Source organism: Ahaetulla prasina, chromosome 7 (genome assembly GCF_028640845.1).
Source record: "Ahaetulla prasina isolate Xishuangbanna chromosome 7, ASM2864084v1, whole genome shotgun sequence".
NCBI classification, from domain to species: Eukaryota; Metazoa; Chordata; class Lepidosauria; order Squamata; family Colubridae; genus Ahaetulla; species Ahaetulla prasina.
In genome coordinates this window covers 63,382,667-63,409,921 of record NC_080545.1, presented here as the reverse complement: position 1 = coordinate 63,409,921, position 27,255 = coordinate 63,382,667, and the positions used below count along the sequence as shown (strand labels likewise).

At 40.4% G+C, this 27,255-nt stretch overlaps 1 protein-coding gene across 1 annotated transcript; it reads right to left on the bottom strand.

The window, feature by feature from the left end:
• Positions 1-7,166: 7,166 nt before the first annotated feature.
• DDX47 (DEAD-box helicase 47) lies at positions 7,167-25,769 on the bottom strand. The gene is made up of 12 exons (XM_058191043.1): positions 25,692-25,769; positions 13,986-14,079; positions 13,411-13,599; positions 12,992-13,063; positions 11,716-11,834; positions 11,210-11,281; positions 10,988-11,104; positions 10,725-10,871; positions 10,335-10,472; positions 9,376-9,446; positions 8,568-8,697; positions 7,167-7,811 (listed from the first exon to the last, which is right to left on the bottom strand). Exons 1-12 carry the CDS (start codon positions 25,752-25,754, stop codon positions 7,668-7,670), a joined length of 1,356 nt encoding a protein of 451 aa, XP_058047026.1. The 5' UTR covers positions 25,755-25,769; the 3' UTR covers positions 7,167-7,667.
• Positions 25,770-27,255: the final 1,486 nt, after the last annotated feature.

Below are 27,255 nucleotides of genomic sequence, written 5' to 3'. Positions count from 1 at the left end.
GAGCGGTTAAGAAAGGTCTTGAGCATTTTCCGGACAGCGGGTTAAAAGTCAAGACAAACAAATGCCAGATCGGGGTCGAATCCGTCGATTTCTTGGGCTACGGATAGACAAGAAAATTCACCCTACTGAGAGCAAGGTTAAGGCAATTAGAAGGCTCCAGCGCCCAAAAACAAAGCAGAGCTGCAGGCATTCCTAGGATTGGTTAATTTTACGCGGTCTTTTAAAGAACAAAGCAACTGCTATGGAACCGCTGCATAGGCTCTTAGGGAAAAAGACTGTTTGGTCTTGGGGAAAGTCAGAAAATAGGGCTTTTGAAGCAGTAAAGAACCTGCTCTCAAGTGATAGCCTGCTCATCCAATATCACGACTCATTACCCCTAGTGTTGGTTTGCGACGCCTCCCCTTATGGGGTGGGGGCTGTACTCAGCCATAGACTTCCAAACGGCACAGAAGCCCCCATAGCGTTCTATTCGAGAACGATGTCCTCCCCAGAGAGGAACTACAGCCAGTTAGACAAAGAAGCACTAGCCATTGTGTCAGGGGTCAAGAAATTCCACGAGTATGTATTTGGGCGGAATTTCGAAATCGTGACTGACCACAGACCGCTACTAGGAATACTGGCTGGCGACCGCCCAACGCCTGTGGCACTTTCGCCGCGATTGACCCGATGGACTATATTCTTAGCCGCTTATTCGTACAAGCTGCAACATCGACCAGGAAAAGAAGTGGGGCACGCAGACGCGTTAAGCCGATGCCCACTACCTGGGGCGACCGAAGACCCCACTCCAGGGACACCCATCCTACTTATTGACTCATTGGACTCTGGCCCAGTCACATCTAAGGAAGTGGCTCGGGCATCATACCGGGACATTGTGTTAAGGACTGTACTCGGTTGGGTACAGAGAGGGTGGCCCGCTGCGCCGGGCGAAAGGTTCAAAGAATTTGTCAAAAAACGAGATGAGCTCTCAGCTCAAGGGGGGTGTCTGTTATGGGGTGATCGTGTAATAATTCCTGAAAAGTTAAGGGGAAAGGTATTGGACCTCCTCCACGAGGGTCACCCAGGGATCGTAAGGATGAAGGGTTAGCCAGAAGCTATGTATGGTGGCCACTCATGGACGCAGAGATTGCTGAGAGGGTAGGGAAATGTCAGGCTTGCCAAGAGTCCAGACCTCTACCCCCAACGGCCCCAGTCAGAGAATGGGAAAAGCCCCAAGGGCCCTGGTCAAGAATCCACATTGATTTTGCTGGCCCTTTTCACGGCCAAACATTCCTAATAGTTGTGGATGCATTTTCTAAATGGTTGGAGGTCATACTCATGAAATCCACTACGGCCGAAGCAGTAATCGCAACCCTCGCCACCTATTCGCAACTCACGGGTTGCGGACACTCTGGTGTCCGACAATGGGCCTCAATTCACGGCAGCCCAGTTTGAAGAATACCTGGCAGAGGAAGGCATCCGACATGCCCTCTCTGCGCCTTTCCACCCTGCGTCGAATGGCCTTGCAGAGCGTTCCGTCCGGAGCGCTAAGGAGGCATTGTCCAGGCTAAAGCCAGGTGACTGGCAAACAAAATAGACTTTTCCTAGCCATCCAGCACAGAACCCCAAGCACGGCCACGGGAAAAGCCCAGCCGAATTGCTAATGGGACGGAAACTCCGGTGCCCACTGGACGTTTGAATCCCATTACACACCAGAGGGTTACAAGGAAAACTAGAAAAGACCAGGAAATGAGCATAGGCGACCGGTGTGGGCCGAAACTATGGGGCGGCCCTAGTTGGCTCACAGGACAAATAATTAAAGTAACTGGCCCAAAATCATACGTGGTAGAGCTACCCGACAACAGGGTGTGGGCGCCACATAGACCAGTTAAGGAAACGAATAACCGACCAAACTGAACCAAACGAAACATATCATGAGCAATACCAATTTGATTCCACAGCCAACAATGACCCGGGGGAGGCGCAAGACTTAGCTGAGATCCCAGAGTTCCAGCGACGCCATCAGGTTCGAAGAAAGCGGCAGGAAATTGAAAAAGTAATCCAAGGCCCGATGGCCAAGAAAAGAGTCGGCCAATAATCCGGAGCCCGTTGGCCCAGAGAAAGTGCTGGGAGGAGAAAACAGCCCCTCCGACCAGCTCAAAACACCACCCAGAACTGAACCGCGCAGGTCAGAAAGGACTAGGAGACGCCCAGGTTATTTGCGTGACTACGTCGAAAAATAACATGTAAATATTTATGTAAATAGAGGCAAGTGTTTTCTGGGAGGGGAGGAGTGTTATGTATTAGTGTTGTACCTTTAAATATTTGAGCGGGAAATCAGCACGTTGCTGATTGGTCGAGACCTCCAGCAGAACTGTATAAAAGGAGAGGTTTTTCCCCCAGCCTGTTGCTGGGTTCACCCTATATTAAAGAGCTGTTGTCACTACCCTGGTCTCCAGCCTCATTACTTCCCGAACTTAACACACCCTGTGAAGTGTGTTGGCCCAAGGTCACCCAGCTGGCTTTCATGGCTAAGACAGGACTTGAACTCACAGTCTTCCAGTTTCTAACCTGCTGCCTTAACTACTAGACCAAACTCGGATAGCTATCCTCCACATTACATTATAACTGTACAGGTGTATTTGGACAGCATGTATTTATTTAACACATTTTTGTCCCATTCTTCCCATATCAGAAAGAAGAATACAAATATCAGAAGGAAAAAAAGACATAACCTCGAGAATTACATGCTAAAATTCAAGACAAGGGGCATTGGAGGAACTTTTTAAAAAGAAAAAGGGTCTTAACCAGATAGCTGTGCCATCCTCTTGATTTATTTATTTTTTTGGCACATACACAAATCCCACAGATGCACTGGTTAAAACATATAAAGAAGCGAGATAAAGAGGAAGGATGACCAAAGCAAAATGACTTTAGTAAAAGTACTGTACAAAAATGTTATTGGGAGAAAAATCCCGTAAGAGTAAGCAGAGCTTGTCTGCAGAACCAATTACCTGGAAAGATGATGTGCTTCATTCAAAGGACATACTCATGCAAAGGCTAGGCATCCATGTCTCTGGATACCTCAGTTTGGACTCATTGGTCACAACACCCTTTCCACCTCTATTATTCCATATTTTGATGTAAAGGGGAATGCAATGTGCGGTCTTCTGAAGGAGCCAATTGCCCAGTTTTGCCACTGGAGAGCAAGCAAGTCAAAGGATGTTTAGATGTCAAAGAAAATTGTTTAGACTGTGTCCCTAACTCATAAGAAACTGTCCTGTCCTGATATATTTCATTACATTGTTTATTCAAGCTACAAAGCAGAGCCACCAGGTCATCCAGAGAGCTGTTGCAGTGATACCCCAAGGAAATTAAAAACCACAATAAATACTGGAAAAATGCTAAATCCTATTGCAATCAATGGGATTTTATTACAAAATTATATATTTGCTAGTTCAGGAGGAACTACTTTCAGATAATTGTAGCTAGGATGTCAATCATAAATAGGGCAATTCAGTCCCACTTCGATATTCAGTGATAGTCTAACTTGTCACTACTTTCATTTTCCCTTTGTCCTTCTCAATGAAGTAAGTACGTAAAGGACTCTTCAAGTTTTCTTTTGTCTGTTCTAAACACATGTTCAAATGCCTTCAACACAAAGTATTGTTTAAAAATGCTTCAAATGAAAAAAAAAGCTTAAAGTTAAATCTCAATATGTTCTGTAAAACTTTCCAAGTCATTTAGAAAGCAGCTAGTAGTGTTTTCTTTTCTTCTTCACCAAAGGCCATAGTTCCTGAGCAGAAATAAATTCTTCCCCAGAATGCAATATCTTTGTATCAATTTATAATCATGCCATCTATAGTGTGAGGGGCAGGATGGCTCAGTGATTTAGATGCTAAGCTTGCCAGCTGGAAAGTTGACAGCCCAGGTACCTGCCCCAGCTCCTACCTACCTACCAGTTGAAAAACATACAAATATGAATAGATAAATATGTACCACTTCTGTAACTTCTGGCCCTTAGAGTTGGACATGATTGGACAGGGGAAGCCTTTATCTATTGTGTATTGACATAGAGCTATTTCAGCATCAACTCCTAAATTATTTTCTCTATAGAATCCTTTTTTCTTTCAACATTTGCTTGTGGGGATTCTCAAAACAAAAATCTACATGCAGATACTAAGGTGAACCTTTTTGTAGCCATATTAATTAGTCTGTTAGAAGTCTTTTTAAGACTCTAATTAAACTTTTTGGCTGTCCTGTGACTTGTTACACAGAGAGAAGCAATTTCTTAGCACAGAAACTGGAAGTGGGAGAAAATATTTTTAGCCAAAAAAACACACATACTTTTAACAGGTGGGGCCGCTATTAAGAATGTGGGTGTAACGTGGTTTTCAAGTGTTTAATCTGTAGTTAATTGCATATCAAAATAGCCTAGGACACATTTAAACTTAAGAAGGAAGGGAAGCAATAAATCCATTCAGCTGGTCAAAGTACACCGGTCATACAAAAAGAAATGGTTTTCTTCCTTCTGTATTGTTCTTATCAAAATGCAGTTAAAATGGCAATATCTTCAAAGCTCAAGTGACTCTTCAAATGCTTAGTCCTTGGGTTGTTTTGCTATGGGAAACTTCATAGAAGCTCTGTGACAGCATCTTGACTCTGGAATGCCTTTTAGGCCAGATTAAAGCATTTTATTTGCCCAAGTATTTTTAAGGTAGTTTGCATAATTTGTTTGGTAGTATCAGACATCTGGGATTTATTAATTTTCAAGTATCATTCCAGTCTATAACATTTAATCAAGAGATATTTCAGCAAATGTTTGTAAAAGAAAGAGAAAATATATACATATTTTGACTATCTTTTACCTGGTCATAATATGCTAGAAGTTCTGCTAAATATATTAGACTAAGACAATGTTCTCTTGCACATGTGCTGGACTGAAGGAGGTCAATAACTTCTGCCTTAAATGAAATTTAAAGGACATACATGAAAACTAGATGTACTTTTTTTCTTTTGATAAGAATCAATATAAAATAAAATGTTGGGGGGAAATGTATACTCAAACTTTTTAAATATATAGAAGCCATTTTGGTGCTGTTGAGTTGGTTTATTTTTAATTATTATGAACTGCCTGAGATTATCTTGTGTAAACTACCAGTAGGTGGCCATCTAATTTTCTAAACAAATAAATATTTTTTTTAAAAGATGGGTAAACATCTAATTATCAGATTATGGGAAGCATAAACTACAGGTAGATCCTTGGCTGACGTTCAATGGATTGACAAAGAATTCTTATTTGACAGCTGCCCCAAATTATATGCTGAAATAAAAATTGCTTGAGGTTCTAAGATCCAATTTTTCTACAGGAGGAAGGATTGTTATCTGTGGCAACTGCGTGCATGCCAGCAGAGGGCTCTGTGTGCCACCTCTGGCACACATGCCATAGGTTCGCCATCACGGGTATATACCATACCATTGATGTTTATATGAAAACTCTTATCCTGCCTTTATTTTTCCTTAGCTTTCATTACAAGCATCACCAAATACTCTTAAAGGGATATTGCTGAAGATGCTTTAAAAGATATTCAACTTTTCCAGCTGTGTAATACACTTTTGGAAATGCAAGAATCAGAACCATACAAATTATGATTAAATTCTAATAATCCGTTTGTTTTTCAAAACATTCAGAGACCATGTAACTCTCTACCCCAAATCCAGGGTTTCCTGCTTAGCCTCTACCAAACCGCTTTATATGCTTTAGCAGCATATAAAATAAGAAGCCACCTCTACTGCAAATGGACAAATTTTGCTTTGTTGTGACCATTTTCTCCTATAGTTATGAATGGCTGTTTACTCCCAGCCATTGAAAATGTAGTGCCCATTAGGATATGGCATATGTACTTACAATTCCTTGCTATATACAGGCCTCTCTCCCTCTCATATGCTTTGTGATAGCAACAAAAATGTAAGTTTCAAAATCTTACTATAAAATGTCCTGGCTCAAAAATGCATTGTAAATGAAAATATCAGAATGTTGTGAAAACTATTCTGCAAGGCTGACCAGAGCAGGAATTTGTTTTATTAGTACTAGTCTCTTCCTCCTGTTTTTCCAAGGAAGTCCAACTGCCTTCTGGCTGTCAGACTCAGAAGCCTGTGCCCCTCCCCTCCCTTTTCAACTTAAATAGTCTTTCCATTCCTGCTATCAATGTAATTAACCCTTAGCTCCCCTTGATCACATAACTAGCTTCCCTTTCCCATCAACTGATTTTATCACATGCAGCTTGGGAGCAGGAAGTACAGTACCTCCCATTCCCACCCAGTTTTTCCAATATGAATATACAAATGCCAACCTTATAATTATTTTCATCATTTCCTGAACCAGATGGAAAGGGGAGCCCAGAACTGTAAATCTTGTAGCAAGGCAGGTGGCAAATTTAATAAATAAATAAATAGCCTGTATGTTAACGAAGCCAGCTGATAAAACATGTCCAGACAAAGTGCCTCCTGCCACGGTCTGTCACAACTAATTGGGATGAGAGCTCCCCTATGGACATCAGTTGCTCCTTCTATTTTATAAACTTCTAAATTTTACTGTAGTCCTGGCTTTGGTTGTTCATTGTATCTCTGGGATTGTCCCATTGGGTGGCTCCACAACACAGGTAAAACACAGTTCCAAGAGCTGAAGCCATGTGATCAACAGGGGAATTAAAAGGAATGCCTTCAAATTCCAACTCATCAATCAGGTATCTGATCTGCTTGGGCGAAGTTTCTTTCTTAATAGTCACCCACAAAAAATAAGCCAATAGTGGAAGCTGTAAGACAGAAAATGATGACAAACTTGCAACAGTGCTCTCTCGTTTGAATCCCTGGGCATGGCTTTGGATTTTTGCTTTATGAGCAATCAATCTGTAACAGACAATTCACTCTGGCATAGACCTTATGTGAAAAAAGAGCGCCTCTTAGTGTTGGCTGTCAAGCAGAATTGCCTCAGGAATGATTTGCAGAAGAAAAACTACCAGTTTATAAAACTTCTTTACTATAAAGACAGTGGTCTTTCTTTATAGTAAAGAAGTTTTACTAAACTGCAGAATCCACAGATGCATTCATAACAGACTAAGACAAATAAATATGACTAAATGTCAGATAAACTGAGAAGTTGCAGTTGTAGCACAATTATATAAATAAGCAAACACAAATTTTAGCAGTTTTTTTTTAATTCTTCTCCTCTGTATCAAGTTCTTCACTTTAATATTCAAGCATCTTATTAGTCTGCTATTTGCTGACACATCTTGAACATTAGAATACATTATTTTTTTTCTCCCACTCCACCCCATGTTTTTGCAAATTATCTTATTAAATAAATATGGGCTGTAAAAATAATTGACTGCAACTTGGGTGGCAGCAGACTGAAAAGCTTCTGCCATATTACCAATTCCACTGTCCATAAAGAATACAAGAAATCTGTTCTCTTCTGCTTTCTTCAGAGGAATACCAACTGCTGTTAGAGACTAATAAGACTCCTCCAATGTTAAGAGATTTCCCCAGTTTGTAAGGAAAATATCCATGAAGGTGGACTATTAAACTTGCTGGGATGTTCTTCATGGGTCCTTGAAAGTCATTCTGATAATGATGTTGGATTAATGATTCCAAACTGCATAAAAATATAGAGAAATAAAGTCTGATGGTATTTATTTCTGAACTTTCCATTTCTTTTTTTTCCCACCAGTAACTTTTTTCCTGACTCCCAACGCTCCTTCTGCATCATCACCATCATCATCATCATTTGCCTCGTCTCGAGAGCGTTTCTTCTTTTCTCCTTGTTGCCGCAATTCCTGCAAAGGAAACAGGAGACCTCTAAGGAAATCAATGAAGACACTGAGACAATGAAGAAGATAAACAGCTGCTGAAAATATTAAACAACCATTTTTGTTGGCGTGTGATTTTGCATTCAGGTACTCCCATAGGTAGCATTTTGGGCATGTCATTTAATAGAAGTTAATTAGGAAGAGTTTGATAGTGGTAGCAAAAGCAAAAGACCCCTTAGAATTGCTCCTGAATTGATGGGATGTTTTTAATTTATTTATTTGGGGGGGGGGAGGAAAAAAAAGAACTAGAACAGTGAGGGCATGCAAGGGCCTCTGGTGGCTCAACGGACTCAGTCTATCTGTTATTAACACAGCTGCTTGCAATTACTGCAAGTTCAAGTCCCACCAGGCCCAAGGTTGACTCAGCCTTCTATCCTTTATAAGGTAGGTAAAATGAGGACCCAGATTGTTGGGGGCAATTAAGTTGACTTTGTATATAATATACAAATGGATGAAGACTATTGCTTAACACAATGTAAGCCGCCCTGAGTTTTCAGAGAAGGGCGGGATATAAATTCAAATAAAAATAAAAATAAAAATAAATAAAAAAATACAGCTCTTCATGCAAAAATAAAAGAATCTCTTAGCTCTTGAAGCCTTGTTTGGAATCTGACTGCCCAGGCAGTCAGGTTGTATAAATGCTAATATTAGTCTCACAATCATGGATGCAACAGCTACATTTCTACATAAAACCAACCCAGATCAAACATTAAAGCAGCCTACCATGCGAGCAAATCTCTGGGCTTCAGCCACACGCTCAGTCAACATCATGACCTCTTCCTCTTGAGTGGGAAAGGCTGGCAGCTTTTTGCCAATCAGGTGCTCAATGCGCTGGAAGAGTTCCACATCATACCTGCAAGAGGAGAAAGAATCTCACCCTAATTAATTCCCTGTCAGTTACTTGAGTGTTAAAAGCAACAAACTCACCAATATTTTTATGCCATTGATTCATTTTATTAATTTTCCTTTCAATCTTTAACAAAACAGAACTTTCTCCACTATATAGCAAAAATACAACACATCTCTGAAGAGGCCCTCTGAGCCAAAACCATTCTAGACATGTGTTATATAAGAACAGAGCAAATAATACCATAAACTATGGTCTGTCTGGAGGATTCTGCTGCAAATACTAGGCAGGATATCTGCTCATCCAGGTTTACCCCTCAGTAAAAGCATGCAGGGGCTTCACTCATCGATTTATGGACAGTCGACACAGATTAAGGCCAGGTGTAATGCAGAAGCTTAATAATGTTAGGAAAAGCTATGCTTACATTATACATCCTGGGAGATAGGGAAATCTAGCATTGGAAGGAAGGAGGAATTAGTCCAACTCAAGTGTTGTTCTCTCAAATCTCCTTCCAACTGTGCGTGGGGAGGGTGTGTGTGTAATTTTTTTCTCCCATGTTTATTGGAAATCATGGGTCCCTTGAAATAACTCTGTTCCCCAAGGACCATTAGCTGGAAATCACTGCACTGGAATACATAAATTCTGGTGGTTGCACAACTGGAGTAGCACAGAATAGCATCTTACTGTGTCACAAAGGTGATTGATTTTCCAGATCTTCCAGCTCGAGCTGTTCTCCCTACTCGATGAATGTAATCCTGAAAGGAATCCAAACTAAGTAACAGAACAAGATGGTGGTCATAGGACAACCACTAAAATAAATGTCCCCCCAAAAAAACTTCTGCATCATAAATGTCAATTATTAAAACAGGCAGTTTTCCAAATAAAGGAAGCCAGCTCAGCTTTCTAAAACTGTTAAGGAGAAAACCAAGTTAATTTCTTAAAAAACAATACAGTATGCACAATTCGTACTGTAAAATATAAAGGCATATGTGACCCTGCTGTCATTTGAGATTCCAACAGGAAAGGTCCATTCTGGAGCTGCTCACCACCACTAAAGGTGATGGCCCCATCAACTCATCATCACTGCCTGATACCTACAATGCTAATTCATTTTATCTATAATACTCATTCTTTCATTCAAGCTCTTGCTGACATACCTCTAGCCTTCTGAGCTTTAATATCACTCAGTGCTTCACAACTCTATATGAAATCATGGAAGAACAGGGCCAAGAGTTGCCCATTTCTTCTGGTTTATTTTATAGATCTTTTGTAATTTCCCCCCATTCACAAACTCCGAGCAGTGTATAAAGAAAACAGACATAAAAAACAATATTAAATCCACCTCCAAGACAAATGTTGCTAATCAGTCAATTAGGATTAGCACAGCAGAACAGACTTGTTTCAATGAACCTACAAAATGTTAAGACAGAAAGAGCTACAGAAACTTGGTGAGAGCAATATTCTGGGGGCCACAACAGAAAAGCCTTGCTGTGTGGTCCAGGTCTCCTAAACTTCAGACAGCAATTTTTCACAAAAAGCTCTTAATAGATTGGCAAATTCAGTTTCAAAATCTGTAGTGATGTTTTTTCTAATTCTAGGCGGCAGAGTCAGTCGTATGTCAGCTAACAGCTTTTTCAACTCACCTTGGAATGGGTAGGAATGTCAAAGTTTATCACTACATCAACATGAGGGATGTCAAGGCCTCTACTTGCAACATCAGTAGCCAACAAGATGGACCGTGCTTTAGCCTTGAACTTGTTCAGTGATCCTAATCGTTTATTCTAGAAGGACAAAAGAGCACTTTAGCATTCACTTATGGTTTTTTCACTTCATTTAGCATGGCAAAAGGGAAGGTATGAAAGCATTATTTATTAATCACAATGTTTGAATGTGTCACACACAATCACATTGGGCAAAAAAATAGTGAAAGGGAAACAGGTTTGAGGATGCATACATATTTATTGGCTGTTATTACACATCTGTTACTTCATATAGTAATCTAGAAATTTTCTTGCAAGCACATTAGCCTGTACCTGGCTCATCTGTCCATGGAGGGGAATAGCAGTAAAGCCCAAATTTCGAAGCAAGAGTGCTGTCCTTTGAGTATTGTTGCATGTGCTGCAGAATATCATGAATGAGTTGCCAGCAAGTTCATTCAGAATATACACAAGATAACTATCCTAAGGGCATCAGAAAAAGAACTTAAATCAGGAAATATGAAAGGTAAAGGAGAACAAATTTAAAAAGATGCCAAGCAGTAAAGAAAGCAGTAAACAAAAAGGGAAAATAAATTTACCTTGAACTTGGAAGGAATAAAAACATAGTATTGCTGAAGTTTTTCAACCGTCTGATATTTTGAAGACACAGCACATTTCACAGGGTCTTTGAGGGCTGCACGCTGGAGTTTTTGCACCTGAGAATGAAAATTAAATTATCAGACAATAATTCCACTGTACCTCTATCTCCCAATTCTGACTCACTCTCCTAAGCAAATGCAAAATGTCAAGCTGCCTCATACCTTTTTAGTCATCGTAGCAGAAAAGAGAAATGTCTTCCTGTCTCTGGGTATTACTTTCAGGATCTTATCTACCTGTAAAGAGAAATGCAAAAGTATAGAACCCTGGTCAATGTGCATGCATGAAGACCTATAACCAGGTATGCCTGATGGAATCTATAGACAAAGAAATTTTAATTTAAGCCAAGACATTGAACTACTCTTCAGCAAGGAAGGATGAGTTTAGCAACTAAAAGGTTCCAGTGGGAACAGTTCAAATGTAAGTGGGTTCACTTTACCAAGGATGCACTGGGAAGGGTCATATCCATAATAAAGGAACTTAATAAATCTACTTCCCAAGCAGCTATTTCTAAATGACCAAGAGAAAACAGGGTATACATTCAATAGCAGGAAGGAAAGCCTGACCGGTTCCATGAATGAGTGTGTTATTTTGGAACCAAATTTCTGAAAAATACCAGCTTAACAATACAATGAACCATTCTAAAATGGCAGGGATGGGCACATCTCACCTCTGTTTCAAAATCCATATTGAGAATCCGGTCAGCTTCATCCATAACTAGGTATTTCAGAGCTCTAAGATTGAAACCCTTTGTATTCTCAAGATGATCAATAAGACGACCAGGCGTAGCTACCAAGAGAAAGAGTGTTATAAGGGTTCTTTATTTATTCATTTATTCATAGCTTACCTTTATTATTTTTTACAAATAACTCAAAGGTGGTGAACATATAGAGCACAGCTTCCTCCTCCTATTTCTTCACAACAACTTTGTAAGGTTGGTTAGGCTGAGAGTGAGTGACTGGTGCGAGTTTACCCAGTTGGCTTTCATAGCTAATTATGGAAGACTAGAACTCACAGTCTCCCGGTTTCTAGTCTGCTGTGGCTCTTTTAGTTAACAGACAAAATAGGACCATTGCTTCCCTCTGCCAAAAAGTTTGCAAAGCATATGCTGAGGAGTATAGGTCAAGCTAGGGTCCAAACTAGACCTGAAATTACATGGGCTTGTTGAATCTCAGTAACCCAGGGACTTGCTCTAAATAAGTTTAAATGAATGCTTCTCTAGGAAAGAGTAGATGCAAGATGGTTAATCTATTCATTCTAAAGCTAAATTTGATGAGAAAATGCTATCCAAACAGCATATATAAGTTACTATTGTCCACAGGAAATTTGTCAAAGCGGAAGATAATGAACTAGAGAAATTAAAACTTAGAGATTCAAAGCAAACACAGCACCCAAAAGGACATTATAAGTCATTGTGTCACATACGTTTTCTCAATTGTTTTTATTTTAAAATACAAGACCAGTAATTAGTTAATCGGACTCAAGGATCATTAAGGTGGCAAGGCAAGAAATGGAGAGTGATGGCAAACCTTTTCGGCACCAGGTGCTGAAAAGGGAGTGTGCATGCATCTGGGCCACAACCTGGAAGAGGAGCTGCCCAGGGCGCATAAGCACGCCTGAAAATGAACTTCTGGTTCTGGCACACATGCGTACACAATGATCATCTGGTCGGCGCGCATACTCACGCAGGAAAACAGAAGACCGCCTCTTCCAGTTTCCGGCACTGCCGCACGCAAAAGTGCCAGCTGATTGTCACGTGTGCATGCACACCAGAAACTCAGAAGAAGAACAGGCAATGGCACGCGTGCCAGGTGACATGGCTCTGTGTGCCACTTTGGGCACATGTGCCATAAGTTCATCATCACAGAGATAGTCAATTATATCTCCTAACCCTTATTTAGTATCTCACCATTTTCATAAGATCTAATTGTATGTTAGATCCTTACCAATAATTACATGGGGCTTCTTGGCTAGGGCCAAAGATTGGGACATCATGTCAATTCCTCCAACAATGACAGCTTAGGAAAGAAAAGAAAACATTAAATAATGGCCACCTCAGCAAGTCAATCACAGCACCATACAACCCCTACCCCAACAGTTTGTCACTGTAAGTAATGTATTTGCTATGTTGTCAGCTAAGAAACCAAATAACTTGCAGTGAACGTTAGACAGACATTTGTGTGAGATTTGTGTGTAAACAGGAATAATAGTTGCAAATTTTATGTATATGATAAAGAATATTTAGAACTAGATGAATCTGTGTACCTTGGTAGAATATTTAGTAAACGTGCTTTTGCACCTACTTATTCTCTTCAATTTCATAACGTTTTATATTCACTTGAAATTTTGTAACCGTACTACTTACTACTCTGGACACCAATGGAAGATCCAAGAGCCTCAAACTGTTCAGAGATCTGAAAGGCTAACTCCCGGGTGGGTGTAAGTACTAGAGCAAAGAAGCGCTGGGGAGTTTCTAATAATGCCTGAAGGATGGGCAAAGCAAAAGCCCCTGTTTTTCCAGATCCTGTCTCTGCTAAGCCAATGATGTCCCGACCTATGAGGGGGAAAAACAGTCACATTCAAAGCCGAAGGGAGAAAAAAGTAACAGATTGACAGAACCAAAATTTTAGCTGAGCAAATGTACAAAGAGAGCACCAGAAGTAAGACGGTTCTTTTTTCACTTAGTGAAGCATTTGGTTCTTCTCCCAAACAGCAAACAATCTTTAAAAACTATATTTATCATTAATGTAGGGTTAGACTAAACAATGGAGGTGTGTGGAAAGCGTCTGTAAATAAATAAAAGATGCCCTGCTGTTTAGCCTTAACAGAGTTGGAAATGCAGATCCGTTAATTACATTGTTCTGAATAACACATTAAGTCTATCAGTACTGCAAACTTTCTTCTTTTTCCTTAAATTGCAGGTCCCAGAATCATATTCACCTTGGAGTGCAAGTGGAATAGCCTCTATTTGGATCTTTGTTGGTGTCTTCCATCCTAACTGGCTGCATGCTTCACACAGTACATCTGTCACTCCCTGTTATTTCAAAGAAAAAAGAGGTAAGAAGCACATCTATAATAAGCAAGAGGCCCCAGATCTGAATACACACGCTAGCATTTTTTCCCCTCAATTTCCAGAAAATTGAAATTTTTAAAGCAAGGACAATTGTTGTGTCTCGTCCGATCTCACCACAGCCGGGGCCTTCTTATCTGCTTTCGGACACGGAGGAATGTTCTAGTATGCCTCCCGGCCCCAGCCCTGGCTCCATGCCCAGACAGGCTGAAGAGGAGGAAGTATCTCCAGCCCCCAGCTCTGGCTCCATGCCCAGGCAAACGGAGCAACTAGACCCCTCCCCCTCCTCCACAGCATGTGAGCCTGAGGGAGGTCAATTGCCAACAGCTGCAGACTGGAGTGACCCTCAAGTCAGAAGACTTGATAGACGGAGGCAACAGAAGGAAGGGAGGGGCAGGCCTGGATAAGTGCTGAGTCATAGAGCCACACCCCATGGCCTATATAAAGGACCTGCTTTCTGGCATTCTCTGAGTCAGGCAAAGACTAAACTTTTTCTTGCTGAAAATATCTTGCTGAAGTCACTTTCTGGTCTCCTGCCTGCCCTGAGGACTTTGCTAGGACTTTGGCAGAGCTGCAGAGGCACGCCTGATTCGGATTTCCCTGACCCGGCCGTCAGCGGAGGAGTGGGACACGATAACAATTATATTTTTATTAATGTATGTTTATAGCTTCCTGTACAAAAGTATCTGAAAGCAAATTTATACAATGCAAAAGATAATAAAATAAAGCAAAACATATAGTAATAAAGGAAAGGAAAAAATGGTTTATCGAACTTTCACACAGAGAAGGCTTGGGTAAAGATATAGATCTTCAACAGCTTTCTAATGTAAGTAATAACATTGTCTCATAGCAATAGCACTTAGACTTATATACCGCTTTACAGTGCTTTACAACCCTCTCTAAGTGATTTACAGAGTCAGCATATTGCCCCCAACAATCTGGGCCCTCATTTTACTGGTCTCGGAAGGATGGAAGATTGAGTCAACCTTGACTCGGTGAGAATCAAACTGCCAAATTGCAGGCAGCCGGCAGGCAGCAGAAGTAGCCTGCTGTACTGCATTCTAACCACTGCGCCACTGCAGCTCATGAATTTCAGGAGAGAAAACATTCCAGAGTAAAGTCCTTATCACAGAGAAAGCTCATCAACAGGCAACATAATTGCATTTTGCAGTTCTAGGAAGGTGCAGGAGGACCTCCTCCAACAAAGGAAGAAACTGATCAAGGGTGAAATTACAAAGACAATCCCATCCAATTCAGGGCCTTGTAGATCATAAGTAAAACCACTCACTACAAGTTTTCCTCCCACCTTGAGGGAGCTTAGTAGCTCTATTGAAGAAATGTCAGAGAGATAGAGGAACAAATGGCCACACTTCCGAAATGAGAAATCACAAGGATTTATCAGTTCAAAAAAAAAAAAGCATAACAAAAATGATCGGGGGAGGGGGGTGGGGGGAAGAGAGAAGCAAGCCCACAAGATAAGAATAACAACCAGAATGTAAAACTGCTTTGCCCCAATGGAACTCAGAAATACTTTCAGGCCCTTGTAGATAAAACAGACTCTGAAGAAAACCACACACATCAAAATGGGATTGCTCCAAAGCCAGATTATAGTCACATATTCCAGACTCCAGTCTTCATGTCAGACAGAGCTAAATCTACAAGTGACGGAGTCATGTTTTCAATCTCATACAGAATCAGAATTCTCCCAGCCCCTCAGGGGTGGTATTCACTTACCTTCGCTACCGGTATGCAAATATGAGCATACACGGCACCTCCACGCATGTGCAGCACCTTCTGAGCATGCACAGAGCATCAAAACCGGGACGTGATGACATCCGGGTGGGTGGGCGGAGCCTCCCACAGCCACCACTACCGATTCACCCGAACTGGATAGAACTAGCTGAATACCACCACTGCAGCCCCTCCTTCTCAGCAGATAAAAGAATAGTTTCAATTCTTTGAGTACAAGGGAGAAGCTGAGTACTGGTGCTAGAAAAAGGAGAAACTTGAAAGTGTTCCTCTGATAAAGGTGGGAATCTGACAGAAGCTCAAAAAATCCATGAAGGCAAAAAGGGACTTGTGCATCAGGAATCTATTTGTCTCCTGGGAATTGGTGAACAAGCCCAGAGAAAAAAGAGTGTTATTTTTTTACCTCTCTCTCTCTCTCTCTGGGGTGCTAGTTAAGCCTTTTTATCCTGTGGTTATATTTTCTGGAGGGAAAAGATAATTCTGTCCATCTATCATCAGCCTTTTTTTTTCCTGTCAGGCTGGATCGAGAAGGGGTTTTTTTTCTGTATTAATGTCTTGTGAACTAAAATATAAGGTCTAGTAGCAGACTCTCTTCTAAGATCTTGCTCAGCACATTAAATGTAGCAAATTAGTGCCATCTTGTGATCAAACATTGCATCACTTTTTAAAAAAGTACCGTATATACTCGAATATAAGCCGATCCGAGTATAAGCCGAGGTCCCCAATTTTACCCCAAAAAACTGGGGTAAACTGGGGACTCGAGTATAAGCCGAGGGTGGGAAATGAGGCAGCTACCGGTCAGGGAAAGCCTCCCTCCCTCAGCCGAGAAGGCTGGCGGCTCCCCCGCCCCGCCCTCTCACTGCACCGGCAGGGCTTCCCCGTGCTAATGCAAAAGCCCGCCAAGTTTGCACCATCCGGTATAATGTGAAAAAAAGAAGAAAGAAAAAAAACTCGAGTATAAGCCGTATATACTCGAGTATAAGCCGAGGGGACGTTTTTCAGCACAAAAAACGTGCTGAAAAACTCGGCTTATACTCGAGTATATACGGTAAGCACTTTTCCATATCTTTTATTTTACTTAAAATAACATGATTCTGTTTCTCTTTTGCACCGGTCTATCTTCAGAAAGGAAGGGGGAGAAGTGCTGAAACCCTTAGTCACCTAATCCTATTCAACAAGGCCCAACGGTTGAAATGCAGGTTGATTAGGAGGGTTTAAACTGAATTCTTGGATGGAAAGAAGCAGCAACTCCAAAGAGCTTTAAAACTGTGTAATGTAAAATGAGAAAATATTAATGAAATGCGATATTAAACCCTTCATTGAAAAATCAAAAAGATTATAGCATAGTTTGTAACTTTTAGTGTCTATAAATTAATGCAATTTGGCAGTTCAAATCTCACCAGGCTCATGACGCAAAGTCAGGGAATCAATCATCAACCAAGCCATCACCTCACACTTAGAAACAAACAACCTACTCTCTAATAAACAATTTGGTTTCAGGAAAAAATTATCATGCAACTTACAACTTCTCCATTGTAAAAACATATGGACTACAAATCTTGATCAAGGCAAAACAATAGATGCAATCTACATAGACTTTTGCAAAGCTTTTGACTCAGTAGTACACGATAAACTTCTCCTAAAACTAAAATCCTATGGCATTTCAGGACCCCTTCACAAATGGATATCTGCTTTCCTGTCTAACAGACAACAAGTGGTCAAAATTGGCAATGCTCTATCAAATCCTGTTCCTGTCAAGAGTGGCGTTCCTCAAGGCAGCGTCCTTGGACCAACACTCTTCAAACTATACATAAATGATCTTTGTGACCATATCTCAAGTAATTGTGTTCTCTTTGCTGACGATGTCAAACTATTTAACACCACAGACAATACATCTACCATTCAAAAAGACCCTGATCATCTAACCGCTTGGTCTAAAACTTGGCAACTCCAAATCTCAACCAGCAAATGCTCAGTCTTACATATTGGAAAAAAGAACCCAAACACTAAGTACATACTTGATGGACATTACCTTGCAGATGACCCCCACCCTGTTAAAGACCTTGGAGTTTTCATATCCAATGATCTAAGTGCCAAAGCCCACTGCAACTACATAGCAAAAAAGGCTCTAAGAGTTGTAAACCTAATCTTGCGTAGCTTCTTTTCCAAAAACACTACACTACTAACCAGAGCATATAAAACATTTGCTAGACCAATTCTAGAATACAGCTCGCCTATCTGGAACCCTCACCACATTTCTGACATCAATACAATAGAACGTGTCCAGAAATATTTTACAAGAAGAGTTCTTCATTCCTCTGAAAACAACAAAATACCTTATCCCACCAGACTTGAAATCCTAGGCTTAGAAAACTTGGAACTCCATCGCCTTCGACAAGACTTAAGTTTAACTCATAGAATCATCTATTGTAATGTCCTTCCTGTTAGACTACTTCAGCTTTAATTGCAATAATACAAGAGCAACCAATAGATTTAAACTTAATGTTAACCGCTTTAATCTAGATTGCAGAAAATATGACTTCTGTAACAGAATCATCAGTGCTTGGAATACTTTACCTGACTCTGTGGTCTCTTGCCATAATCCCAAAAGCTTTAACCAAAAACTTTCTAATATTGACCTCACCCCATTCCTAAGAGGACCATAAGGGGCATGCATAAGAGCACAAACGTGCCTACCATTCCTGTCCTATTGTTTTTTTTCTTTTTCTCCTTCATATATATATATATATTTTCTGAGGTTTTCGCGGGTGTTTGTATGTAGGTCTTTGGTTATTCGGGTTTTCTCCCGCGTAAAATTGGAAGTGTCTTGGCGACGTTTCGACGAAATCTCATTCATCATCTTCAGGCTTCAGCTTCGTGCTTCTGGGAGCAATGTGTGATTGCAGCTGTTTCTTCCTTTTTAACTGCTAGTGGGGGTTTGAACTGATTGGGTGGGAGCTTGGCTGTGCTCTGATTGGATGGGGGTTTTTTGTGCTCTGATTGGCTGGGGTGTGTCTGTTTGTGGTGGGGGGTTGGTTGTGCTCAGATTAGTCTGAGTAGCAGGGGGATTTGAGCTGGTGAGCTGCACTGCTGCTGTTTGGCTTCGTGGTCGTGGTTGTGCTACATCTTCGTAGTGGGTGTCAGTCTGCTGCAAACCCCTCCAATCCATACATGCAGCAGACTGACACCCACTACAAAGATGTAGCACGACCACGAACACGAAGCCAAACAGCAGCCGTGCAGCTCACCCGCTCAAATCCTGCAACCCAGCCTAATCTGAGCACAACCAAGCCCCCACCCAAACAGGACACACCCCCAGCCAATCAGAGCACAAAAAAACCCCCATCCAATCAGAGCACAGCCAAGCTCCCACCCAATCAGTTCAAACCCCCACTAGCAGTTAAAAAGGAAGAAACAGCTGCAATCACACATTGCTCCCAGAAGCACGAAGCTGAAGCCTGAAGATGACAAATGAGACTTCGTCGAAACGTCGCCAAGACACTTCCAATTTTACGCGGGAGAAAACCCAAATAACCAAAGACCTACATATATCTATCTATCTATCTATCTATCTATCTATCTATCTATCTATCTATCTATATATATATATATATATATATATATATATGCTTATTCCTCCTAATATTTACTCTTATATATGTTTATACACTATATAATCTTTTTTGTATGATACTTGTATATATTGTTGTGACAAAATAAATAAATAAATAAATAAAGGTTGACTCAGCCTTCCAAGGTTGATAAAATGAGGACCCAGATTGTTGGGGGCAATATGCTAACCCTGCAAACTGCTTAGAGAGGGCTGTAAAGCACTGTTTTAAGTCTAAGTGCTATTGCTATATAAAATAAATAACAAAAATAAATAAGTTTTAAATTCTTAGTACAGAAAGGCAAGTAGGACCTGGAGTGTGGCCTTCCAAAACTGGAAATAGCAACTGAATTTGTTCAAAAGATACATATACAGTAGAAACATCAGTTGCACTATTTGTAAAAAAAAAATCTACTCCTGTCAAAATCCAAATGAATTGCTCCTCTGCCTTCAGTCTATTTACAGAACTGATAAAAGTACTTTTATTAATACTTTTACCAGTAAGATGAGTGTGAATTCCTAAAGAAGGAAACAATTGCAAACAGTTGTGAGGTGGAAAAATGAAGAAATCAGAAACCAATGTCATTACACAAATTTAGAAAATATCTGAAGACAAAAAGCACATCTAAAAAATTGGAAAAGGATCAAGTCCAGGTCACAAAAGAAGAATATAGACAAGTAATTTGGAATTATGTAGCTCGTGTCAGGAAAACTAACTCTCAGAAGGAGCTGTGTTTAGTAAGAATGACAGAAAGGACTTATATAGATACATTTAAAATAAAAGGAAAAGGAAAGAATCAGTATAATAGCTGCTCAATTAAGACATAAAATTATTAACAAATCACAAAGTGAGAGCTATTCAAAAACTTTTGATTTGGTTTAGTCGTCTCCAAAATATTGTGTTTCACCAGAAAATTATGACATAATAGCACTGAAGGTTGAGACAAAAACATGATCAAGAAATATTTGACTAAATTTAAAATAAAAAATGCAACATTAGTTGACTGGAAAATGCTACTTGATGGAAGTGAAGACTGGAAGTATATTCAAAAATGGGCATAAACTAGAATCAATGTAACATTATTTTCCAAGAATTTAGGGCAGATCATAAAGGGTCAATTTGTAAATCACCTTTAAGACAAGGAGTAATTTATTAGCATTGATTTGGAAAGAAGAAATCTTGCCAGCCTGTCTTTATATCAACCTTAATAAATCGTAAGAATATTGCAGACATAATGAATCTTGACTACAACAAAGCATTTGACGAAGTATGCCATGACATGCTGATTAACAAGCTTACAAGCTAGCTAAGTGTTAGATGGCATGTCAATTAAATCAGTATGTATCTGTCTTCGAAAATTATACACTGAAAATTCCCATTAATGATTCCTCATCAAACTGGACACAAGGTTGCCAAGAGTACCCATAAGATTCAGTCCCAAAATCTCTACCTGTCAATATTTGTATAAATGACTTGGATGAAGAAGAGAGAATGCTTAATAGATCCAGTTACACAAAATTGAACGGGATAACTAATATCCTGGAAGACAAAAATAGAATGCATACAATTTTGATAAAATACAGAAATTGGGAGAGAATAAGAGAATGAAATTTTACAAAGAAATGCAATGTTCTTGAAGGAAACAAGGATCACAGGCACAAGGATAAGATGGGAAATACCTAGCTTGGTGATAGTTGTGATACGTGATACTGTGATTCTTGGTGATACTTGGTCTTTGAACATCAGTTTGCGAATTGAACATCAGCCAGCAGAATTATGTGGTTACAAAAAAGGCATATACAACAAAGTCATTGTTTCTAATTTGTGGGAAATAACCATTCCATCGTATTCTGCTATTAGCCACATCAGACCTCACTGTGAGTAGTAATATTGTAAATACAATTCTGGGCACCAATTTTGAAGTATTCATAAAAACAGAATAGGATTAGAGAAAGTCAAATAAGGATGATCTGGAGAATTAAAACTTGGGATTATGAGGAGAAATGCTTAGTCTTGAAGAGGGAACACTGAAGGGAATTATAGCAGTAATTTTCAAATACTTGAAAAGGATGTGACATAAAGACTCTTTTGTTCCAGAACAGACCACATGAAACAATGGACTCAGGTTAGAGCCCAACTGAGTTAACAGCAAGTACATTTTGACATTGGAGCCAATTACTTTTAGAGCAGTGGTGAAATCTGAACCGGTTTACTACTGGTTCGCTGGCTGCGCATGAGCACTGTGCGCACGCATGCGCATCACGCACCAAATGTGAGGTGCACCCGCACAGTGCACACCAAAAGGAAGCATGGGTTAAGTAGAACAGCGCACAGGGGGAAGTGATCAGCTGTGGCGCGCAATCTTTTTTTTTAACACTTTTAAAAGTATTTTTTTACAACCTATTCGGCCCAATAGGTTGTAAAAACTGCTTTTAAAAGTTAAAAAAAAGGCTATGATGATCGCATGGCTCAGCTGTGATTGTCAGATCCTCTTTTTTTACCTTTTAAAAGCATTTTTTAAAAGAAGCGGCAAGCAGGCGACCGGGTAGACATTGGGAGGGGGGGCAGGGATTTTTGCTACCGGTTCTCCAAACCACCCGCCACCATCGCTACCAGATCAATTGATCCGGTCTGATCCGGAAGCATTTCACCCCTGCTTTAGAGGCAGTAGCTTATCTTCACAATATGTATTAAAACAGAAATTAAAAAACCATCTTAGATACTTTAATTTGGGTTCCTGCAGTATTCAGGAGATTGAACTCAGTCACTAAATGATTCTAAAGAGTTCTAAAACTCAAAATAATGGCAGTAGTAGAAAACAGATTTAGGATCATAACAGAAAAAAGTTTACTTTGGATTTTCACATTTTCTTTTGACCCACCTCATCCTGGTGAATTCCACAACATCTCTTATGTGGTTCACAAAGAGACACCAGTTAAGAACATGCATAGCCACATCTAACTGAAATGTAATTAGGAAGCTGACTTCAGTACCACCAGAATATTGGTGACTGCCTATATCTAGATATTTGAAAGTACTAGTAAAGCACTCTCTGCCACTCTGCAGGATAGTTGTCAGGGTCTAGGGGAGTGATGGCGAACCTTTTAGACACCGAGTGCCCAAACTGTGTGTGCGCGCATGCCCAAAATGAAAGGTGTGCATGTGCATGGACATGCACACATGCGTGGACATTCACGGATATACACGAGCACATGCGTGCATTCACAGCAGAGATCTGAAGACCAGCTGGCCGGAGGGAGGCAGGGCATCCCAACATCAGCAGCGCAGCAAGAGGTAAGATCTTTTTCTTTCACGAGCTTGTTTCATCATTTGCAGGGAAACAGAAATTCACAAAAGAAACATCATGAAGATCTGACCTGGGCAACAGCATGCGTGCCATCAGAGAGAGTTCTGCATGCCACCTCTGGCACGCATGCCATAGGTTCGCCATCATGGGTCTAGGGATACAGTGACCTACTTATTTGTTTAAGCCTATCCCTACAACTAACAATATTTAGTTGTAGGGATAACTAGTATAATAACAGTGTCCCCAGTCTTTAACTCAAGAAGGAATTCCAGTATTCAATTAATCATTGAATTCCATGATTAATGGTATCAAAAGCAATCAAAAGAACAAGCAAGATCAAAACTCTTATTTCCTCTGTCCCTGGAGGTCTACTATGACTGAATTTATTTCCAAACCATGTCAGAAACCAGACTAAAAACAGACATCTGCAACTGCATAACCATTATTCTTTTAACTATTTTGTCTTCATAAGGGTATTTCTGGAGCAAATGATAATAAGGCTTGATCACAATAAAGAGATCACACCTGGGAAGCTACCTGTATGCATGTATATAATAAAGCTTAGCAAGTCAGCTCTGAAATGAATCACATCCCTGCATAGTAGTGTCTTCTAGTTTAGTATACAACTAGAACACTTAAGATAAAGAGGAAGACACCTGAGTTCTGTAGCATCAGAAGACAATTAAGGATTATATGGATGACTATTTTTGTTTCTCTATTCTATAAGTCAATACGGGCATCCATGTCTAGCTTTTGTAAAATTTTAAAGAACATTTTAAAAAATCAAAATCTTTAAGTCTCCAAGATCATCTTTGCATGATCTTGGAAACTTGAGACAAAAATTAAATGAGGCTGTGCCCTACCCTATGACTTGTCTGTGCCCTACCCTATGACTACTTCTTGTTTGTGGCCCAGATTGGAAGATTAGGGTGGCATGTGTATAGGGGTTTGTATATACAAAAATAAAAATCCCTTCTCACTCCTAAGAATGGTATATCTTCCTCAATATCAGAGGCCTGAAAGTCTTCCACACAGTATCTTAGCTGTTCCTAACACTGCACTGTTTTGAATAGAAAGCTCTGATGTTGTTCTTGGGATCAGTTGTAGACACTCCCCCAGTTTAGGAGTCACAAACTCAAGTGCTCCTACCACTTTGGCCTTTACTTTCCACATCCTCTCTAGTTCCACCTTCAGGCCTTGGAACTTCTCCAGTTTCTCATATTCTTGCTTCCTGATGTTGCTGTCACTTGTGCCACTACATTTATCATTACAACTATCTTCTGGTCTTTGTCTACTACCACAATGTCTTGTTCATTGGCTAGTAGCTGCCTGACCATCAGAATATGGATGTCTCACAGGATCTTTGCCCTCTTTTTCTCCATGACCTTCTTGTGTGATCTCACATCTGAACTTGGGAGTTTCTAGCCCATATATTATGCAGATGTTGCTGTACACTGCAGCAGTATACTGCACGAGTCAAAAAGAGGGCTGTAAAAATATTTACAGACCCCTCGCATCCTGGACATGTATCAATTCCTACCCTCAAAACAATGCTATAGAGCACTACACACCAGAACAAGAAGACACAAGAACAGTTTTTCCCCAAATGCCATCACTCTGCTGAACAAATAATTCCCCCAACACTGTCAAACTAGTTACTAAGTCTGCATTACTATTAATCTTCTCATCCTTCCTATCACCCATCTCTTCCCACTTATGACTGTATGACTATAAACTTGTTGCTCGTATCCTTAAGATTTATATTGACAGTTTCCCTATGACTATCATTAACTGTTGTACCTTATGATTCTTGACGAATGTATTTTTTCTTTTATGTACACCGAGAGCATATGCACCAAAACAAGTTCCTTGGTCCAATCACACTAAGAAAAGAAGAGGAGAGGAGAGGAGAGGAGAGGAGAGGAGAGGGGAGGGGAGGGGAGGGGAGGGGAGGGGAGGGGAGGGGAGAGGAGAGGGAGAAGAGAAGAACTGAATTTCTATTCCTATTCGATTCCAGCTACTTTGTGGTGCCATTCAGTATATGCTACTCCTGCTTCCATCTCACACCCTACCACTGTGTATTGGTGGACTATCTCTGAGGCTTCACTAGGATCCCGCCTAGTGTGTTAGGTAAAGGTAAAGGTTCCCCTCACACATACGTGCTAGTCGTTCCTGACTCTAGGGGGTGGTGCTCATCTTTGTTTCAAAGCTGAAGAGCCAGCGCTGTCCAAAGACGTCTCCGTGGTCATGTGGCCGGCATGACTCAATGCCAAAGGCGCACGAAACGCTGTTACCTTCCCACCAAAGGTGGTCCCTATTTTTTCTACTTGTATTTTTTTTTTACGTGCTTTTGAACTGCTAGGTTGGCAGAAGCTGGGACAAATAAGGGGAGCTCACCCCGTTACACGGCAGCACTAGGGATTCGAACTGCTGAACTGCCGACCTTTCAATCGTCAAGCTCAACATCCTAGCCCCTGAGCTACCACATCCCTTGTGTGGTAGAACCCCCCCCCCGCTTTTATGAATCTGGTGCTGTGCTGTGAGAGAGAGAGTGTGAGAGTGTGTGTGTGTGTGTGTGTGTGTGTGTGTGTGTGTGTTGCCATAATAGAGTTTGTTTCTTTGGAAGCTAAGGAGAAAAAATAGAAAAAAGAAACAGACCACTAGAAAACTAGATATGATAGCAAGTCATTCACAGAGAGTTAAAATGAAGGAGAAGCAAGTAGAAGAACCATCAGGCACTAGAACGTATCTTTTCTTTTATGTACACTGGGAGCATATGCACCAAGACAAATTCCTTGTGTGTCCAATCACACTTGGCCAATAAAAAATTCTATTCTATTCTATTCTAGAAGAGGGAGAGAGATGAAGAGACAATAAATAGTAAAATTAATAAGAGAAACCCCACTCACCAGCTGTTTGAACGTTTCCTCGATCCCTCCCACCGCTTCCCCGTGCTCCACGCTCGCCGCCATGTTCTTCTTCACCTTTAACCTCAGAGGTAGCGCGAAGCATCTTGGGACTAGAAGTCCAAATGCTCACATTTGCCCCTCCCACTCCGGTATAGAGATCGAGGGAGAACACATTCATCTCAAAGCCTCCAGTTCCGGTTGTATTCTCTTTCCAGTTAAAAACGTTGAACCGTTTTCAACGTAACCGCTGAAAGGCTCATTGGATTACTCTCTAATGTTAATGCGTCTCTTCCCGGCTCGCCTCCAGCGCAGCAGTAAAACTTTCGATGGACAGGAGACTTAAACAACGATCTTCCCAAAGATGGGTGGGTGTCCTACTTTATGGCAAGCCGAGAATTCCTCCGTTCAGCAAATCTTGAATTTCCCCATAGATTTAAATGGGATGTCACAATCGGGATCTCTGCAGATTATGTCTTATCATCTATGGAGATGCAAAAAACTGGAAAAAGGCAGCAAGCAGCAAAGAGATACAGAAAACTCCACTGGCGTTTTCTGCCGCTGTTGATAGTCCGGGTTTTTGGAACTCAGAAATGAGTCTCTAGATTAATCTTTTAAATGGAAATCGGATTCTCGATATAGAAAAAGAGGCGCCTAATTCTTATAATATCTTTTGTGGGAGGCTCTTGAGTGTTACACTACTGATCCCAAAGACCGCTGCCAAGAGATCGTGGAGGAAGGCGTGGAGTGTAGAGCTAAGTACAGTAAAAAAGAAAAAGTCAATGCTTCCTAAAGCTAAACACAGAGAAGCAAACTTTTAAATAAAGCCCTTTATTAGATCTGGTCAAGTGAAGTGAAATAAAACTGTTAGCTAACTTCTGACTCGAAAACTTTGATGACTGAAAAAAACTATATACATGTAAAGGAAGCTGTTGCAATGTATTGTCCTGCATTTTCCAGAACAGATGTAGAAAATTATGAAATGGTATTGTATAAACATTTATTTCCCCAAAATGAACAACTGTTTGAGATTTCATGAATGCTTAAGCATTATGCTAATTTAAGATAACTGCTAAGGGAGTAAATTCTAAATATATTTATTCCGATATGTCAAATCTATGTGGATTTACTGAGACTTGTCCCAATACTTAAGAGCAGTAAAGTTTTTATCCCAAGTCAAAGGAGAAGGATAGTTCTGACTGCTGTGCATAAGGCAGAAATGTAGGATCCTTGGTGATCTCAGCTTGATTGTTTTTAACTAGATAACATCTGTGCTAGAAGGGAGTGAGGTTTGTTGTTTATATAAATGGCTCACCTTGTCAGTACTGGTGGGAGCATTCTTAGTGGTTTCTTGATTAATCTATTGTTTATTGTCTGTCTGAATTGGTAGTTCCTTGACTGGAGTATAAAGTAGAAATTTTACATATAAATGATCCAGTCAGCTTTTATGCTTATCAGAATTAAAATTCATAGTCTCCTGGTTTCTACTCCACTATCTTTGCCACTTCACTAAAATAGCTCCCATTTTATTAATTTGTTTCTTGCCTTTTATAATTTTTATAAATAA

Excerpts from the sequence above, each read along its gene's own strand:
- DDX47 (XM_058191043.1), bottom strand. The coding sequence starts at position 25,754 with ATGGCGGCGAGCGTGGAGCACGGGGAAGCGGTGGGAGGGATCGAGGAA. Across the intron at positions 14,080-25,691 it reads AGGAAACGTTCAAACAGCTG|GGAGTGACAGATGTACTGTG; the intron begins GTGAGTGGGGTT and ends TTGAAATAACAG. Across the intron at positions 13,064-13,410 it reads TTCCATTGGTGTCCAGAGTA|CTGTCATTGTTGGAGGAATT; the intron begins GTAAGTAGTACG and ends TTCTTTCCTAAG.